Source organism: Elgaria multicarinata, chromosome 3, assembly GCF_023053635.1.
Source record: "Elgaria multicarinata webbii isolate HBS135686 ecotype San Diego chromosome 3, rElgMul1.1.pri, whole genome shotgun sequence".
NCBI classification, from domain to species: Eukaryota; Metazoa; Chordata; class Lepidosauria; order Squamata; family Anguidae; genus Elgaria; species Elgaria multicarinata.
Window position 1 is genome coordinate 160,189,058 of NC_086173.1, and position 20,051 is coordinate 160,209,108.

Sequence of the window (20,051 nt, forward strand, 5' to 3'; positions counted from 1 at the left end):
TGTGAAAGTTACATATTACCTAAGTCAGAGGTTGCGCTGATACAATTCTCTGACAGGATATTTTTGTCTGTGGTGAGATACGTATTATAAAATATCAAGTTTACCACTCCTGATCTCAATTGAAAACTCCCAGTACCATTTTATTTATTAAGGTTAAGTCTCTGTCTGATAAAAATGGATATCTTAGTGTTGAAGAAAGATGCCCTTTCAGACAGATGTAAGCGTTTAAATTTGCCAACTGAAGGAAAGTCAGTTGATGAAATGAAATGGGCTCTTATAGAAAATTACAGAGTTCATGCTGCAGGTGAAACTGAGGTAAATCCTCTGAGGCAAGTGCCTGTAGAAATGTCTCCTCAATACATTCAGGTAGAAATGGAGAAAACAAAACAACAAAGAGAACAACAAGAAGCTAATAGAGAACAACGAGAAGCTGATAGACAACTTGAATTAGAAAAGATAAAACAGCAGGAGGCTAATAGACAAATTGAATTAGAAAAGATAAAACAGCAGGAAAAACTTGAATTGGAAAGAATAAAGTTGAAGAGAGCTGAGTTGGAACAGCAAATAATATTAAACCAGGGTATAAACCTAATGGGGGTAAAAAGGAGGCTGAAGTAAATAAAAATCAGTTGCCAACGGAAAAGGCGGGAAACACCACCAAACCTATGTTTGGAAATACAGACCTCACATGCCATCATTGTGGGTTGGTAGGGCATATTAGACCACAATGTCCCAGGCTGAGGGAAGAGAAAAGTACCTCAGTAAGGAGAGTGGATATAAATAAAGATGCTGAACATCCCCAAAGTTCCCAGTGTTACACATTGGTGTGGGAAAATGTTTTAATAAATGGAAAAAAGCATAAAGCTGTTCTAGATACTGGAGCTTGTTTATCTCTGATTAGAGCAGATCTGGTGATGAGGGAGGAGATTATTCCTCACAGAAAAATTAACATCAAACCTGTGACAGGGCCTATGATTGAAATTCCTGTGGCTGAGATGGAAGTTACATGGAGGGGAGTCACAGGGAAATGTATTTTAGGTGTTAATTCCTGTCAGGAAGAACCTCTAATCCTAGGTACGGATATCATGGGGTTAGAAGGTAGAAAAGTTTTTATTATTACACGCTCACAAGCAGCAGTGGAGGGCTTGTCAGACAATTGTAGTGAATCTGGAGAGGCTGAGGACATGCCTCTGCAGTTGCCTAGCGACCCAGCTGAAGGAACTGCTGTGCCAGGAAACAATGTTGCAAAAACTGATACCACGTTTGCTTTACACACAGGAAATGATCCCAGCTTGAAAGTTTTAAGATCCAAAGCTGAGGCACAAGAAACCTCTTTTAATGACACTCAGAAAGAGCAGGTTTTCTGGGATCGGGGACTCCTATACCGAACGTGGTTGCCCAAGAAAAAACAAGGAAGTTGGGGGGCTGAAAAGCAGCTTGTGGTACCAAAACCATATAGGGACCAGTTGCTGAAATTAGCTCACGACTCCTTTTTGGCAGGCCACATGGGGATAGGAAAAACCCGGAAAAGGTTGATGACTAATTATTACTTGCCTAATATTTTTAGGGAAGGCACAGAGTTTTACAAGTCCTGTGAGAGTTACCAGAGGGTGGGGAAAAGTAAGGACAAGGTCAAGGTTCCCCTAATTCCCCTACCACTTACCAACCAACCCTTTTTAAAAATAAGACTGGACCTGGTAGGACCCTTCCCTAGACCTACACAGACAAGAAAAATGTTTCAAGTGACCATAATAGACTTTGCCACAAGGTTCCCGAATGCTGAAGCCCTTCAAAATGTTGATGCCTTGTCAGTAGCAAAAGCCCTATTAAAAATCTTTTGTTGCTGGGGTTTCCTCCATAAAATTTTGAGGGATCAAGACTCAGCTTTTCTCTGGGATGTAACAAGATGTTTGTGGAGGTGTTGTGGTGTCAAACATATAACAGCCACTGCTTTCCACCCCCAAACAAATGGGCAGATGATTAAGAGCTATGTGGCAGACCATCCCTTTGACTGGGACAAAGAATTGCCCTACTTTCTCTTTGATTGTCATGAAGTACCCCAGGACTCCACTGAATTATCCCCCTTTGAGCTGATGCTAGGGAGGAATGTACATGGTCTCTTAAGTATTATGAGGGAAAGCTGGGAGGGACCTTACATTATTCAAAATAAGACTGGAGCCCATTCCCCTATTAAGTCGTCTGCTGATGGAATGAATAGGAGAATTTTAGAAACCGTCAAAGAAAAGTGTATTCTGGCCTCAGACGCTTTAGAGGTCAGAAATAGAGCAGAACTGTGGCAGACAGGGACCGATGTGATCCATCCCGTGGCCTACTCCAGCAGAAAGTTGAGAGAGAGAGAGAGAGAGAGAGAAGCTGTTCTGCTGTCCAAGAGAAGTGTCTGGTCATCCTTTGGGCTGTGGACAGGGTCGAGCCGTGCGTGTGGAGATGGTGGTTCATCTGGCAAGCGGGTCATCGGGCGCTGTTGTGGCTGCAACCCATGGAAAGCCACAACCAACTTTTGCAGCAGTGGTCGTGGCGGATCCGGAGCTTCAACGCGGAGATCCAGCATGTAGCAGGTCGGGAGAACATCACTGCGGACGGACTGTCTCGCCAAGAATCGTCCAGTTCACCAGTAAAGTGAGACTTTGTTGTGGACATTGTGATGCTCCTGGACTTTAAAAATTGGAGCCAAAAAGTGGACTAATAAAAATGTGGTTCTTATACCTAGTTTGATTTTCCAAAATGTTTGTATATGTATATATATTGTTATTGCTATTAATTGTATATATAAATGTTTAACCATTTTATTTCCCCAACCCCTATGTACAGGTCCAGGTATTAAACCAGCCCCATACTCGGGTTTTTTTTAAAAAGGGGGGGAATATGTGACGTTACACCCCACAAGTCAATTCCAAATGTATGTCGGCAGTGTGTAAGTCTGTGGTTTTTAGAATGTTGGCCTGAGTGGGCGGAGTTAGAATGTCTGAGGAGGGGGAGGAGTCATATATAAGGGAAGGACTGAGGGGATTGAGAGTTCTTGTTCTTTTCAGGAAAGCTTTTCAGGGAGACTTGTTAGGGACTCTTAGAGTCTTTAGTGCTCTCTGTATTTATGGTACTTAAGTTCTGGGAAATTTGAGAGTCAGTGTAGTGAGTGGTGTCTTTAGGGTGTGGTGTGCACGTAGTGGATGTATATCAATCAATACTGATAATAAAGAAAGTTCAAGAGTGATTGTGTGAGAAAAAGGAAAGCGCGAATGTGAGAGTGACAGGATTGTATGGGAGGTTTCAAAAAGGTTTTGAAATGTTGTTATTTGAAACAAAGCTTATGAACTTTTAAAAATAAATTTTGATTGTTTGTTTTAAAACTACCACAAAAATCCCACGTGTCTGTTTGGCATTTATCATCTTAAGTTTACACATTCGGCACCCACTCTGACAATCATTCACCTCAGCAGATATAACTCACAGCGCATTATTATATATATATTAAAATCCATTCTCCATTTTAAACCCCTTTCTCCACATAGTTTGGAGGAAGGTGGGCTTTATCCCTTGCCTCAGGCGTATCAAGTGTTGGTGCTTGGCTTGAGCAGGGAGTAGCTGTGGCCAGGTCTGTTGTTCAGAGCCTGTGTCGCCCCATAAGAAGTGGTGGCAGACGTGAGGTCTGGTGTTCAGAGCCTGTGTCGTGGCACCCCCCTCCTCCAATAAATCTATATTTTAAGAAAACCAAACACCTCAAGGCTGTGGGGCACAGCTCTGCCCTTTTCGACTGTTTCTGGTTGTGAGCCAGAGGAAGCTTTGGGTCTGAGCTTCTTAGGAGTAGGAAGAACCCCCTGACAGCCCCTCCCACCACTGTCTCCAGTTTCCCCCTGTGTCGTGGTGTTCACCTGCGTTGTGAGGACGGCCTCCTTCTTCTGACCCTGATTTGGTCTGCTATATTATTATTATTATTATTTATTTATATAGCACCATCAATGCACATGGTGCTGTACAGAGTAAAACAGTAAATAGCAAGACCCTGCCGCATAGGCTTATATTCTGATAAAATCATATTAAAACAATAAGGAGGGGAAGGCTTCATATGGTCAACACTGTCGTTCCAGATAGCAGCCTAATAATAATAATAATAATAAGAAGAAGAAGAAGAAGAAGAAGAAGAAGAAGAAGAAGAAGAAGAAAGATGCAAAACTGATTCCCCATTTGAAATTCTCCTGCACACAAAAATCAGCTCAAATTATCTTCTACAAGGAGAGAAGAGCCCATAATGTCACATCCGTCCTCTGACTTTCAGCATCCTGGCAGAACAAGCTGGGTCTTTATTTTGGAGGAGGAGGAGGTGGAGTCTGTTCTTTCTCGCCTGTGCGAGGACTCTGCCCCAGGGACCCTGCCCATCTCCTCTGCAGGGATGTTGTGAGCAGAGGCTCTTCTGTGAGTTGCTTCCTCTCCCTGTGGCTCCTTGATTTGATATGGGAGACTGAGACGACATTGGGGAACACTCAGCAGAGGGACCGACCAAGCCCAGGGGTGAGAGGAGCCCTTGGGGAAGGGGGGATGCGAGGAACTGTTGCATTGCAAGCATCTTGAGATGCCACAGACAGCTTCTGAAAAGTGAAATGCTACTTTCTTCTCAGCCCACACTAAAACTGAGACTCCAGCAAACACTGGCTCACATCTGCGAGACTCCACCCTCCACTTCCTCTCCCTCCCAGCTCCCCTCCATGCCTCTACTACAACTCCCAGCATGCAATACACCTGCCACAATTCCACAGGAACCCAGGCAGGAGCAAGCCAGGGGAAGCGCAAGGCCAGGCAGCCTCCTCCGCAGGGGTAGTGCTTCGGCTCTGGAGCTGCCCAGGGTGGGACCCAGAAGACTCCCAGGATCAGAACTGGTCCAGTTCACAAGAGCGGCGGAGAGGCGTCACATCCGCCAGCAAAGGGGACCCTCTCCATAGTCCCCCACCGGCCCCCACCGGCTTGGGCTGCTCACCCCCCACCCCACATGGTGCCTGGATGTGAGTATGAATAACTAGGATCGCTTTCCTAAAATATGCCTCCCTTTGCTTCGGGTTGCTTCCATTCCCTTGGTTGCTGAATGAGGTCCTTGTAACGCTGCATGCAGGTGGTGTTTTCTAAAACTATGCAAGCTCTCCAACATCAGGAACTGAATTTTAAAAATGAGTTTTAAATATGCAGGGCCCTGAAGCACCAGAAACTGATTCTCAAATTTGCAAGGGCCCCTTCCTCCAATAAATCTATATTAAAAAAACAAAAAAACCTCAAGGCTGTGGGTCACAGCTCTGCCCTCTTCGCCCTTCTCTGGTTGTGATCCAGAGGAAGCTTTGGGTCTGAGCACCTTAGGATTGGGAGGAACCCCCGGGCTCCCCCCTCCCCTGCTATCTCCAGTTACCCTGTGTCTTGGTTGTATATTCGGTCCTTTTTAAGCTCAGAACCTACACCAAATGGGTCCGAAACACCCCAGTGGGTAACCAGTGCTGATCCAAACAGACAAACATTTAATCCCAGCCGACAAGCGTCACCGCAGACGTGATTGTAAAGTAGTTGTTGTTGTTGTTGTTGTTTATTCGTTCAGTCACTTCCAACTCTTCGTGACTTCATGGACCAGCCCACGCCAGAGCTTTCTGTTGGCTGTTGCCACCCCTAACTCCCCAAGGTCAAGTCCATCACCTCCAGAATATCATCCATCCATCTCGCCCTTGGTCGGCCCCTCTTCCTTTTGCCTTCCACTTTCCCTAGCATCAGCCTCTTCTCCAGGGTATCCGGTCTTCTCATTATGTGGCCAAAGTACTTCAGTTTTGCCTTTAATACCATTCCCTCCAGTGAGCAGTCTGGCTTTATTTCCTGGAGTATGGACTGGTTTGATCTTCTGGCAGTCCAAGGCACTCTCAGAATTTTCCTCCAACACCATAGTTAGAATCTATTGTAAAAATTGCAAAACCATTGGCATGGTGGTTATATACTATACAATCTCTCTCTGGTTACAAGAAAAGAGAATGAAATGCAAATACAAGATTGTTGCCAAAGCAGGTATTACAAACTTAGCTAATAAGCTTCTAGCATTGTGATGACTCCTCCTTATCCGCTTTTGTTTGTTACTTGTGGTTTAAAGCTAAAATTAAACACTTTCTACTATACTAAAACATAGCAGTTAACCATCCCTGTTCTTCCTCTTGCACACTATTTGAACCTAAAAGCTATACTGAAGCATTGCTAAATTCCTCTGGGCATGTGAAGAGGAAAAGCAGAAGTCAGAGAACTTCTAAGACTTGGAAATAATTTCAAGTTCCAGCTGCTTAAAATAAGTCCAAGTCCCAAAATCTAAACTTTCAGGGAAATATTCTAAGTCCCAAAGTCTATCGCCATAAAGAAATTCATAATTACTCAACTGCATCACTCCAAATGTCCAAGGTGAAGTTGAAAAGCAAATACCAAATTCCAAAAAATAAAATAATTTTAAAATCTCTGCCTTCCAGCTCTGCTACCTGTGCTTTTATACACTTGTTCTGGCCCTAAGGTGGGGGTCCACGAGTGAGGAGACCACCATCTCCCAATCACAATTGGCACGAACACGTGCTGAGACCACCCATTCACCAAGCGGAAGTTAGGTGTCCCCCCTCCCCAATGTCTCACGTGTTATACTCATGGGGACCTAGGAAACATGGCTGTCATTGGGGCGTCGTATCTTGATTGGCGTATAGCACATCTTCTTTGAGCTCGTGTTCTTCTTCAGACATATTTGGTCATATCCGCCCAAACACCTCCTCCCAAGTGTCACGTTTGCTTAGTATTATGACTTTCCACGCCCAACTTCGAGTGAGGACCTTCTCTTATCAGCAGGTGCACAAGATCTCGAAACTGGTTTTCCCCCCTCCTAGTGGACATCTGAGCATGCTCAGCTCTCTCATTAAGCTCACTGTGGCCTTGAACGTGCTCTACGAAGCCGTTTGTAAAAGTCCACTGTGGGTTTCCCCCCCTTTCTTCAAAGACAGTCCTGCAAGTCTTAGCTAGAGTCTTAATTAATGGTATAACATTAATTAGCATGGAATTAACTTCAAGGTTTTCAGATCCGTGGCTCAAGGGTCTGGAATATACCTCTGGGGGTATTTCAGATATGAGTCTGCGGTCTTTCAAGGGAACTTGTAAATCTTCTCAAAACCCTCACTCAAGTTACCCCATTCCAGATCAGATCATTGATATTTCACTTGATGTAGCCTTCTTCTTGCAGCATAATTTAACCCTTTTAGCACCAGATTAACAGTGGTGTTCACCTGCATTGTGAGGATGGCCTCCTTCTTCTGACCCTGTTTTGGGCTGCTGTAGACAGGAGGGGCTTCAGATGCTCTGGATGTTTGGGACAGAGCAAAGGGACAGAATGAACGTCTCCCTTTCTGCCTTCTCCCAAAGACCTCCCTGTTCCCAGCTGGGATCTCCTCTCCTGGCAGGAAAGAAAGGGGGAAGGTCCATCCCTTGGGGTGGCCGAAGAAGCAGAGGCATCAGCAGATATGAGCCTGGGACCCTTTGGGAGATGGTTCCCAGTCGCTGAACTCCTTTTGGGCCGAGCCATGGAGAAGGCAGGGGCCTCAACGCCAGGAAGGGTCTTGGAGGAAGCGGTCAGTTTAGATCCAAGATTCCTTCCTGAGTTTGTGATGAAATGAGTCTTGGTCAGAAAACCTACGCCAGAAAGATCTCTTGGTTTTCTCAGCAGCAGTAGAAACGGTTAACCATTAGATCAGAAGAACGTAAGAAGGGGCCTGATTCTGGATCGGACCCAGGGTCCATCTAGTCCAGCACTCTGTTCACACAGTGGCCAAAGAGCTGTCGATCAGGGACCCAAAACCAGGACATGGTGCAACAGCACCCTCCCACCCATGTTCCCCAGCAACCGGTTTCAAAAGGCTTCCTGCCTCTGATCCTGGTGATTGGACTTAGCCTTCAAAACTGGTAGCCCTCGATTGCCTTCCCCACCAGGAAATGCTCCAACAGCCTCTTCAGGCCATCCCAGTCGGTGGCCAAGACCACATCTTGTGCTGGTGAATTCCAGAGTTTGACTCTGTGCTGTGAGCCAAAGTCCTTCCTTTGATCTGTCCTGAATTTCACACTCATCCCAGCCATCAGCTCCTTGACAGGATCCCATTTGGGTTCTATTACTGTGGGAGAGGGAGAAAAATGTCTCCCTCTCCACATTCTCCACCCCGTATCCTTGTAGACCGCCTTGCTCAGCTAGGTTGTGAATTACTTTTCTTTAACCAAACCTCCATTATAAAATGAATGTTGCACTGCTGTCTGGCCTTCACGATGAGTTTATTCAAGCGAAGGGTCAGAAGGAATCTCTCTCCCTCTCTCTCTCTTTCTGCCTTCTCCCAACGGCCTCCCTGTTCCCAGCTTGGATCTCTACCCTCCTCCCACTAGCCACACTCATTGCCAGGGCTTTGTTCTTGCTCCTTCCGCAATGAGGCTTGAACACACCAGAATGTTCAGGGTTACCCAGAGTTGCTGCATGATGTGCAGACCAGGCCACTATGTCCTAAAAGGCCACCTGTAAACATTAAAAAAATGAATTTGTGGGCCACACTAGTTTTCAGTTCTCTTGATTATCATTGGCTCCTCTGATAATTGAAATAACCATCTCTTGGGTTTCTTCTTTCAGCTGATGGGAGGCTGCATGAAAGAATTCACAAAGGCATGAAGCCCTATGAATGCTTCGAGTGCGGGAAGAGTTTTAGTCGGAGCTCAAGACTTGATGCCCATCAGAGGATCCACACAGGAGAGAAGCCTTATCAATGTTTAGAGTGTGGGAAGAGTTTCAGTCATAGTTCAGCCCTTAACACTCATCACAGGATCCACACAGGAGAGAAGCCTTATCAATGTTTAGAGTGTGGGAAGAGTTTCAGTCAGAGTTCAGCCCTTAACACCCATCACAGGATCCACACAGGAGAGAAGCCTTATCAATGTTTAGAGTGTGGGAAGAGTTTCAGTCAGTGTTCAGACCTTAACACTCATCACAGGATCCACACAGGAGAGAAGCCTTATAAATGCTCAGAGTGTGGGAAGAGTTTCAGTCAGAGATCATGCTGTAACACTCATCACAGGATCCACACAGGAGGGAAGCCTTATCAATGCTTAGAGTGTGGGAAGAGTTTCAGTCAGAGTTCAGCCCTTAACACTCATCACAGGATCCACACAGGAGAGAAGCCTTATAAATGCTTAGAGTGTGGGAAGAGTTTCAATTATAGAAATAGCCTTAAAAATCATCACAGGATCCACACAGGAGAGAAGCCCTATAAATGCTTTGAGTGTGGGAAGAGTTTCAATGACAGAAATAGTCTTAAAAATCATCACAGGATCCACACAGGCGAGAAGCCCTATAAATGCTTAGAATGTGGGAAAAGTTTCAGTCAGAGTTCAAGCCTTGACACCCATCACAGGATCCACACAGGAGAGGAGCCCTATAAATGCTTATTGTGTGGGAAGAGTTTCAGTTATAGAAATAGTCTTAAAAATCATCACTGGATCCACACTGGTGAAAAGCCCTATAAATGCTTAGAATGTGGGAAGAGTTTCAGTCATAGTTCAGACCTTAACACTCATCACAGGATCCACACAGGAGAGAAGCCTTATAAATGCTCAGATTGTGGGAAGAGTTTCAGTCGGAGTTCAGACCTTAACACTCATCACAGGATCCACACAGGAGAGAAGCCTTATAAATGCTCAGAGTGTGGGAAGAGTTTCAGTCGGAGTTCAGCCCTTGACACCCATCACAGGATCCACACAGGCGAGAAGCCTTATAAATGCTCAGAGTGTGGGAAGAGTTTCAGTCAGAGTTCAGGCCTTGACACCCATCACAGGATCCACACAGGAGAGAAGCCCTATACATGCTTAGAGTGTGGGAAGAGTTTCAGTTATAGAAATAGCCTTAAAAATCATCACAGGATCCACACAGGCGAGAAGCCCATAAATGTTTAGAATGCAGAAAGAGCTTCAATGACCATACAACCTTTAGAAGACATCGAAGTATTCACACTGGTGAGAAGCCTTATAAATGCTTAGAGTGCAAGAAGACCTTCATTCACTGTAGAAACGTTAAACAGCATCAAAGAATCCACTATAGGGAGAAATCCTTTAAATGCATTTCTTAGCGTACTGGAAGAACTTCCAACATTCTAAGTACCTGAAATCACATCAAGGAACAAACACAGAAAGGATTTTTTTCAATCCCAGCAGTTTCCGGAAAGAAGGAAGATCTTTAAATGGAGGACAGCCATTTCATTTAAAAGAAGCAAGCCCAGGAGGAAAGACCTTGAATTAAAAACAAATATCCATGCCGCGTTCAGCCTAACAGATCTGTCGAGGGCTTCTCAGCTTCACTGAGCCACCAGTGTGTTTGGAAATGAGAGCTGTTAAAGGCCGGACAGAGGAGTTATTTTGGCCTTCTGCGTGTCGTATGGTGTCCTGCGCTGTGGTCATTTCCAGATTCCCAAAGACCTTGGAGGGCGATCAGGAGACTGGTGGAGCTGCACCGCAGAGGTGTCCTTTCTCCTGGACAGGCGCGTGCAGTCTGGGGCTGCTCCTTTTCGGCATGTGACTCCTGTGCTGAAGGGACTGTACTGGCTCCGTATCGGGTACAGGGCCTGGTTTAAGAGGGTAGCGTACAAAGCCCTAAACAGTTTGGGATCGGGATCCATGAGAAAGCGCCTTCTCTCCTCTCACCCTGCCCCAGGGACTGAGGTCATTGGAGGGCCGTCTCCCGGTGGCTCTACGTGGACCTTTGTCCCGATTAGAGTCCAGCGGGAGAAGAGCCTTCAGTGTGGTGGCCCCTTCCCTTTGGAACTCCCTGCCCCTTGTGGTTAGGCAGGTGGCAACACGAGGCTGCTTCTGCCTCCTCTGAAAAGGACTCTTTTCCAGGAAGCCTTCCTCAACTGACCAGCCACTGTTGATATTGTTCGTTTGTTTTAAATTCAACAAAATTCAATTTTCTGTTTTGTATCTTCTTTCTTTTTACTGTTTTATTCCTATGTGCACCACTCTGGAATTTGTTTTAGACCAATATGGCAAATAAATACATAAAGATTCATATTGTGACTATTCCTATGATAATGCATGTAACTTCTGTTGTCTTAAATCTCTTATTGTATTTTAAATCCCTCAATTGCTGCTAGGCTTTTTTTTTTCTCTTTTTCTTTTTTGGTTGTAGTTTTCAGCGTTTATATTGCAATTTTAAGCTAGTTCATTTTATATCGGACTGAAGCCTGGAATGGATTCAGAGGCCCGCCGGAACCAGAGCCACCAGCCTCTGCTCCCCAGGAATCTCAACATGAAAAACATGGGTTTTGTTGCCTTTCGTTGCCATCAGTATATGCTGAGTTCTCCTCGAAGGGGGCACAGCCATGTGGACTGGGCCAGGGATTGGCTCTCTGGGTTGGCCAGATTCTCTCTTCCTGGCCTGAATTTTCCCACCCCTAAGCTAGTGGGGCTCTTCCTGTTTTGGTGGCATTCCCTAAGATGTCTCTGTGACATAGCATCACTCTGGGGCATTGTGGGTATTTTTAAATGGCGTCCCAATGATAATTGTGGGGGGGGGGGCAGATATCATCACAGCTGTGGGCCCCGGCAACTGGCCAAGGATGCCATCGGTTAACACCAGGCCTCCTTCCAGCTTTGGCTGCTGGCCTATTTTGACAGCAGTCTGTGGGTTAAGAGGCCTTGTTAACTTGTCGGATGCCAGCTTCAGAGGAAAGAAATTTATGTTAAGTACGATTATGTTAATAGAATAAGCTAGAATATATGTTATTAAATGTTATCTAATAATTTATGTATTATGTAGTATTGTTTTTATTGTATTGAAGTACGTTGAAGTATTAAATAATATATATATATTTTTTAAAAAAGAATTGTTTAACATCTTCTCATAGAATCATACAGTTGGAAGGGGCCTACAAGGCCATCGAGTCCAACCCCCTGCTCAATGCAGGAATCAATGAACACGGGGTTCCCAGGTAGTCACCTTTCGAGAAACTGATCAGGCCTAGACCCCGCTTAGTTTCATCAAGGTTGCAGGATGATGCTGCAACCTTGATGAAGCTAAGTGGGTCTTGGCCTGGTCAGTTTCTCGAAGGGTCACAAAGAGACCTGGGGGTCTCCAATGCTTGCATGTGTTTCCTGACCTTATGCTTGGCCTACACAAGGCATTATTATAGCATGATGAATGATTGAATTGTGAGAAAAGGAACTCTTCACCGCACCACAAATTGATTTCTCAAAACAGGCAAGGACCCAACCTTACTGGGAAAGTATTTTATTTAATTATGCAAGGAACAACTCCTCAATCAATTGATGGTTACAACTATGTTAGCTCTTCAACAGCAGAAACTGAATTTCAAAAAAGATTTTATTAAATATGGAAGGCCCTGAAGCACCAGAAGTAGATTTTAAAAGATTCAAGGACCCCCCTCCTCCAATAAATCTATGTTTTAAGAAAACCAAACACCTCAAGGCTGTGGGGCACAGCTCTGCCCTTTTCGACTGTTTCTGGTTGTGAGCCAGAGGAAGCTTTGGGTCTGAGCTTCTTAGGAGTAGGAAGAACCCCCTGACAGCCCCTCCCACCACTGTCTCCAGTTTCCCCCTGTGTCGTGGTGTTCACCTGCGTTGTGAGGATGGCCTCCTTCTTCTGACCCCGATTTGGTCTGCTATACAGGAGGGGCTTCATATGGTCAACACTGTCGTTCCAGGTAGTAGCACAATAATAATAATGATAATAATAATAATAATAATAATAATAATAATAATAATAATAATAATAATATAATCTGAAAGATGCAAAACTGATTCCCCATTTGAAATTCTCCTGCACACAAAAAGCAGCTCAAATTATCTTCTACAAAGAGAGAAGAGCCCGTAATGTCACATCCGTCCTCTGACTTTCAGCATCCTGGCAGAACAAGCTGGGTCTTTATTTTGGAGGAGGAGGAGGAGGAGGTGGGGTCTGTTCTTTCTCGCCTGTGCGAGGACTCTGCCCCAGGGACCCTGCCCATCTCCTCTGCAGGGATGTTGTGAGCAGAGGCTCTTCTGTGAGTTGCTTCCTCTCCCTGCGGCTGCTTGATTTGATACAGGAGACTGAGACGACGTTGGGGAACACTCAGCAGAGGGACCGACCAAGCCCAGGGGTGAGAGGAGCCCTTGGGGAAGGGGGGATGCGAGGAACTGTTGCATTGCAAGCATCTTGAGATGCCAAAGACAGCTTCTGAAAAGTGAAATGCTACTTTCTTCTCAGCCCACACTAAAACTGAGACTCCAGCAAACACTGGCTCCCATCGGCCAGACTCCACCCTCCACTTCCTCTCCCTCCCAGCTCCCCTCCATGCCTCTACTACAACTCCCAGCATGCAATACACCTACCACAATTCCACAGGAACCCAGGCAGGAGCAAGCCAGGGGAAGCGCAAGGCCAGGCAGCCTCCTCCGCAGGGGTAGTGCTTCGGCTCTGGAGCCCCCCAGGGTGGGACCCAGAAGACTCCCAGGATCAGAACTGGTCCGGTTCACAAGAGCGGCGGAGAGGCGTCACATCCACCAGCAAAGGGGACCGTCTCCATAGTCCCCCACCGGCTTGGGCTGCTCACCCCCCACCCCACATGGTGCCTGGATGTGAGTATGAATAACTAGGATCGCTTTCCTAAAATATGCCTCCCTTTGCTTCGGGTTGCTTCCCTTCCCTTGGTTGCTGAATGAGGTCCTTGTAACGCTGCATGCAGGTGGTGATTTCTAAAACTATGCAAGCTCTCCAACAGCAGAAACTGAATTTTAAAAATGAGTTTTAAATATGCAGGGCCCTGAAGCACCAGAAACTGATTCTAAAATTTGCAAGGGCCCCTTCCTCCAACAAATCTATATTAAAAAAACAAAAAACCTCAAGGCTGTGGGTCACAGCTCTGTCCTCTTCGCCCTTCTCTGGTTGTGATCCAGAGGAAGCTTTGGGTCTGAGCACCTTAGGATTGGGAGGAACCCCCGGGCTCCCCCCTCCCCTGCTATCTCCAGTTACCCCCGTGTCATAGTTGTATATTCGGTCCTTTTTAACCTCAGAACCTACACCAAATGGGTCCGAAACAGCCCAGTGGGTAACCAGTGCTGATCCAAACAGACAAACATTTAATCCCAGCCGACAAGCGTCACCGCAGACGTGATTGTAAAGTAGAATCTATTGTAAAAATTGCAAAACCATTGGCATGGTGGTTATATACTATACAATCTCTCTCTGGTTACAAGAAAAGAGAATGAAATGCAAATACAAGATTGTTGCCAAAGCAGGTATTACAAACTTAGCTAATAAGCTTCTAGCATTGTGATGACTCCTCCTTATCCGCTTCTGTTTGTTACTTGTGGTTTAAAGCTAAAATAAAACACTTTCTACTATACTAAAACATAGCAGTTAACCCTCCCTGTTCTTCCTCTTGCACACTATTTGAATCTAAAAGCTATACTGAAGCATTACTAAATTCCTCTGGGCATGTGAAGAGGAAAAGCAGAAGTCAGAGAACTTCTAAGACTTGGAAATAATTTCAAGTTCCAGCTGCAGAAAATAAGTCCAAGTCCCAGAATCTAAACTTCCAGGGAAATATTCTAAGTCCCAAAGTCTATCGGCATAAAGAAATTCTTAATTACTCAACTGCATCACTCCAAATGTCCGAGGTGAAGTTGAAAAGCAAATAACCAAATTCCAAAAAATAAAATAATTTTAAAAACTCTGCCTTCCAGCTCTGCTACCTGTGCTTTTATACACTTGTTCTGGCCCTAAGGTGGGGGTCCACGAGTGAGGAGACCACCATCTCCAAATCACCATTGGCACGAACACGTGCTTAGACCACCCATTCACCAATCGGAAGTTAGGTGTCTCCCCCTCCCCAACGTCTCACGTGTTATACTCATGGGGACCTAGGAAACATGGCTGCCATTGGGGCGTCCTATCTTGATTGGCGTATAGGACATCTTCTTTGAGCTCGTGTTCTTCTTCAGACATATTTGGTCATATCCGCCCAAACACCTCCTCCCAAGTGTCACGTTTGCTTAGTATTATGACTTTCCATGCCCAACTTCGAGTGAGGACCTTCTCTTATCAGCAGGTGCACAAGATCTCGAAACAGGTTTCCCCCCTCCTAGTGGACATCTGAGCATGCTCAGCTCTCTCATTCAGCTCACTGTGGCCTTGAACGTGCTCTACGAAGCCATTTGTAAAAGTCCACTGTGGGTGAGTTTCCCCCCCTTTCTTCAAAGACAGTCCTGCAAGTCTTAGCTAGAGTCTTAATTAATGGTATAACATTAATTAGCATGGAATTAACTTCAAGGTTTTCAGATCCATGACTCAAGGGTCTGGAATATACCTCTGGGGGTATTTCAGGTATGAGTCTGGGATCTTTCAGGGGGACTTGTAAATCTTCCCAAAACCCTCACTCAAGCTACCCCATTCCAGATCAGATCATCGATATTTCACTTGATGTAGCCTTCTTCTTGCAGCATAATTTAACCCTTTTAGCACCAGATTAACAGTGGTGTTCACCTGCATTGTGAGGATGGCCTCCTTCTTCTGACCCTGTTTTGGGCTGCTGTAGACAGGAGGGGCTTCAGATGCTCTGGATGTTTGGGACAGAGCAAAGGGACAGAATGAACGTCTCCCTTTCTGCCTTCTCCCAAAGACCTCCCTGTTCCCAGCTGGGATCTCCTCTCCTGGCAGGAAAGAAAGGGGGAAGGTCCATTCCTTGGGGTGGCCGAAGAAGCAGAGGCATCAGCAGATATGAGCCTGGGCCCGAGGGACCCTTTGGGAGGTGTTTCAGTAACCTCCCAGTCACTGGACTCCTTTTGGGCCGAGCCATGGAGAAGGCAGGGGCCTCAACGCCAGGAAGGGTCTTGGAGGAAACGGTCAGTTTAGATCCCAGATTCCTTCCTGGGTTTGTGATGAAATGAGTCTTGGTCAGAAAACCTACGCCAGAAAGACCTCTTGGTTTTCTCAGCAGCGGTAGAAACGGTTAACCATTAGATCAGAAGAACGTAAGAAGGGGCCTGATTCTGGATCGGACCCAGGGTCCATCTAGTCCAGCACTCTGTTCACACAGTGGCCAAAGAGCTGTCGATCAGGGACCCACAACCAGGACATGGTGCAAGAGCACTCTCCCGCCCATGTTCCCCAGCAACCGGTTTCAAAAGGCTTCCTGCCTCTGATCCTGGAGATTGGACTTAGCCTTCAAAACTGGTAGCCCTCGATAGCCTTCCCCTCCAGGAAATGCTCCAACAGCCTCTTCAGGCCATCCCAGTCGGTGGCTGTGGCGTTACACCCCACAAGTCAATTCCCAAAGGTATGTCTGCGGTTTGTAAGTCTGTGGTTTGTAGAATGTTGGCCTGAGTGGGCGGAGTTAGAATGTCTTGGGAGGGGGAGGAGTCATATATAAGGGAAGGACTGAGGGGATTGTGGGAGACTTGTTAGGGACTCTTAGAGTCTTTAGTGCTCTCTGTATTTATGGTACTTAAGTTCTGGGAAATTTGAGAGTCAGTGTAGTGAGTGGTTTCTTTAGAGTGTGGTGTGCACGTAGTGGATGTATATTAATCAATACTGATAATAAAGAAAGTTCAAGAGTGATTGTGTGAGAAAAAGGAAAGCGCGAATGTGAGAGTGACCGGATTGTATGGAAGGTTTCAAAAAGGTTTTTAAATGTTGTTATTTGAAACAAAGCTTATGAACTTTTAAAAATAAATTTTGATTGTTTATTTTAAAACTACCACAAAAATCCCATGTGTCTGTTTGGTGTTTATCATCTTAAGTTTACACATTCAGCACCCACTCTGACGATCATTCACCTAAGCAGATATAACTCACAGCGCATTATTATATATATTAAATCCTTCTCCATTTTAAACCCCTTTCTCCACATAGTTTGGAGGAAGGTGGGCTTTATCCCTTGCCTCAGACGTATCAAGCAGTGGTGCTTGGCTTGAGCAGGGAGTAGCCTCGGCCGGGTCTGGTGTTCAGAGCCTGTGTCATGGCAGTGGCCAACACCACATCTTGTGCTGGTGAATTCCAGAGTTTGACTCTGTGATGTGAGCCGAAGTCCTTCCTTTGATCTGTCCTGAATTTCACACCCATCCCACCCATCAGCTCCTTGACAGGACCCCATTTGGGTTCTATTACTGTGGGAGAGGGAGAAAAATGTCTCCCTCTCCACATTCTCCACCCCGTATCCTTGTAGACCGCCTTGCTCAGCTAGGTTGTGAATTACTTTTCTTTAACCAAACCTCCATTATAAAATGAATGTCGCACTGCTGTCTGGCCTTCACGATGAGTTTATTCAAGCGAAGGGTCAGAAGGAACATCTCTCTCTCTCTCTCTCTTTCTGCCTTCTCCCAACGGCCTCCCTGTTCCCAGCTTGGATCTCTCCCCTCCTCCCACTAGCCACACTCATCAACAGGGCTTTGTTCTTGCTCCTTCCACAATGAGGCTTGAACACACCAGAATGCTCAGGGTTACCCAGAGTTGCTGCATGATGTGCAGACCAGGCCACTATGTCCTAAAAGGCCACCTGTAAACATTAAAAAAAATGAATTTGTGGGCCACACTAGTTTTCAGTTCTCTTGATTATCATGGGCTCCTCTGATAATTGAAATAACCATCTCTTGGGTTTCTTCTTTCAGCTGATGGGAGGCTGCATGAAAGAATTCACAAAGGCATGAAGCCCTATGAATGCTTAGAGTGCGGGAAGAGTTTTAGTCGGAGCTCAAGCCTTGATGCCCATCACAGGATCCACACAGGAGAGAAGCTCTATAAATGCTTAGAGTGTGGGAAGAGTTTCAGTCAGAGTTCAGCCCTTAACACCCATCACAGGATCCACACAGGAGAGAAACCCTATAAATGCTTAGAGTGTGGGAAGAGTTTCATAGATAGAAATAGCCTTAAAAATCATCACAGGATCCACACAGGAGAGAAGCCTTATAAATGCTCAGAGTGTGGAAAGAGTTTCAGTCAGAGTTCAGACCTTAACACCCATCACAGGATCCACACAGGGGAGAAGCCTTATAAATGCTCAGAGTGTGGAAAGAGTTTCAGTAAGAGTTCAGACCTTAACACCCATCGCAGGATCCACACAGGAGAGAAGCCCTATAAATGCTCAGAGTGTGGGAAGAGTTTCAGTAAGAGTTCAGACCTTAACACCCATCGCAGGATCCACACCGGAGAGAAGCCCTATAAATGCTTAGAATGTGGGAAGAGTTTCAGTTCTAGAGATAGTGTTAAAAAACATCACAGGATCCACACTGGTGAGAAGCCCTATAAATGCTCAGAGTGTGGGAAGAGTTTCAGTCAGAGTTCAGACCTTAACACCCATCACAGGATCCACACAGGAGAGAAGCCCTATAAATGCTTAGAGTGTGGGAAGAGTTTCAGTCAGAGTTCAGGCCTTGAGGCCCATCACAGGATCCACACAGGGGAGAAGCCTTATAAATGCTCAGAGTGTGGGAAGAGTTTCAGTTATAGAAATAGCCTAAAAAGGCATAACAGGATCCACACAGGAGAGAAGCCCTATAAATGCTTAGAGTGCGGGAAGAGTTTCAGTCAGAGTTCAGACCTTAACACTCATCACAGGATCCACACAGGAGAGAAGCCTTATAAATGCTTAGAGTGTGGGAAGAGTTTCAGTCAGATTTCAGAATTTAACACTCATCACAGGATCCACACAGGAGAGAAGACTTATAAATGCTTAGAGTGTGGGAAGAGTTTCAATGATAAAAATAGCATTAAAAATCATCACAGGATCCACGTAGGAGAGAAGCCCTATAAATGCTTAGAGTGTGGGAAGAGTTTCATTCACAGTTCAGAACTTAACACCCATCACAGGATCCACGCAGGAGAGAAGCCTTATCAATGCTTAGAGTGTGGGAAGAGTTTCAGTTATAGAAATAGCCTTAAAGGGCATCACAGGATCCACACAGGGGAGAAGCCTTATAAATGTTTAGAGTGTGGGAAGAGTTTCAGTTATAGAAATAGCCTTAAATATCATCACAGAAGCCACACTGGTGAGAAGCCCTATAAATGCCTAGAGTGTGGGAAGAGTTTCCCTCAGAGTTCAGGTCTTGACACCCATCACAGGATCCACACAGGAGAGAAGCCTTATAAATGCTTAGAGTGTGGGAAGAGTTTCAGTTATAGAAATAGCCTTAAATATCATCACAGGAGCCACACTGGTGAGAAGCCCTATAAATGCCTAGAGTGTGGGAAGAGTTTCCGTCATAGTTCAGGCCTTGACACCCATCACAGTATCCACACAGGCGAGAAGCCTTATAAATGCTTAGAGTGTGGGAAGAGTTTCAGTCAGAGTTCAGGCCTTGACACCCATCACAGGATCCACACAGGCGAGAAGCCCTATAAATGCCTAGAGTGTAGGAAGAGTTTCAGGTACAGCTCAACCCTTTACACCCATCACAAGATCCACACAGGCAAGAAGCCCATAAATGTTTAGAATGCTGAAAGAGCTTCAATGACCATACAACCTTTAGAAGACATCGAAGTATTCACACTGGTGAGAAGCCTTATAAATGCTTAGAGTGCAAGAAGAGCTTCATTCACCGTAGAAACGTTAAACAGCATCAAAGAATCCACTATAGGGAGAAATCATTTAAATGCATTTCTTAGCGTACTGGAAGAACTTGCAACTTTATAAGTACCTAAAATCACATCAAGGAACAGACACAGGAAGTATTTTTTCAATCCCAGCAGTTTCCGGAAATAAGGAAGATCTTCAAATGGAGGACAGCCATTTCTTTTAAAAGAAGCAAGCCCAGGAGGAAAGACCTTGAATTCAAAACAAATATCCATGCTGCGTTCAGCCTAACAGATCTGTCGAGGGCTTCTCAGCTTCACTGAGCCACCAGTGTGTTGGGAAATGAGAGCTGTTAAGGGCCGGGCAGAGGAGTTATTTTGGCCTTCTGCGTGTCGTATGGTGTTCTGCGCTGTGGTCATTTCCAGATTCCCAAAGACCTTGGAGGGCGATCAGGAGGAAGTGGTG

At 45.5% G+C, this 20,051-nt stretch overlaps 1 protein-coding gene across 1 annotated transcript in view; it reads left to right on the forward strand.

The window, feature by feature from the left end:
* Positions 1-19,505, forward strand: part of LOC134396123 (uncharacterized) — a 176,166-nt gene extending 156,661 nt beyond the window's left edge. The window contains 2 exon segments of the mRNA XM_063122484.1: positions 8,699-9,958; positions 17,719-19,505. Of these exon segments, the coding sequence (XP_062978554.1) occupies positions 8,699-9,958; positions 17,719-19,505 (3,047 nt within the window).
* The last annotated feature ends 546 nt before the right edge of the window (positions 19,506-20,051 follow it).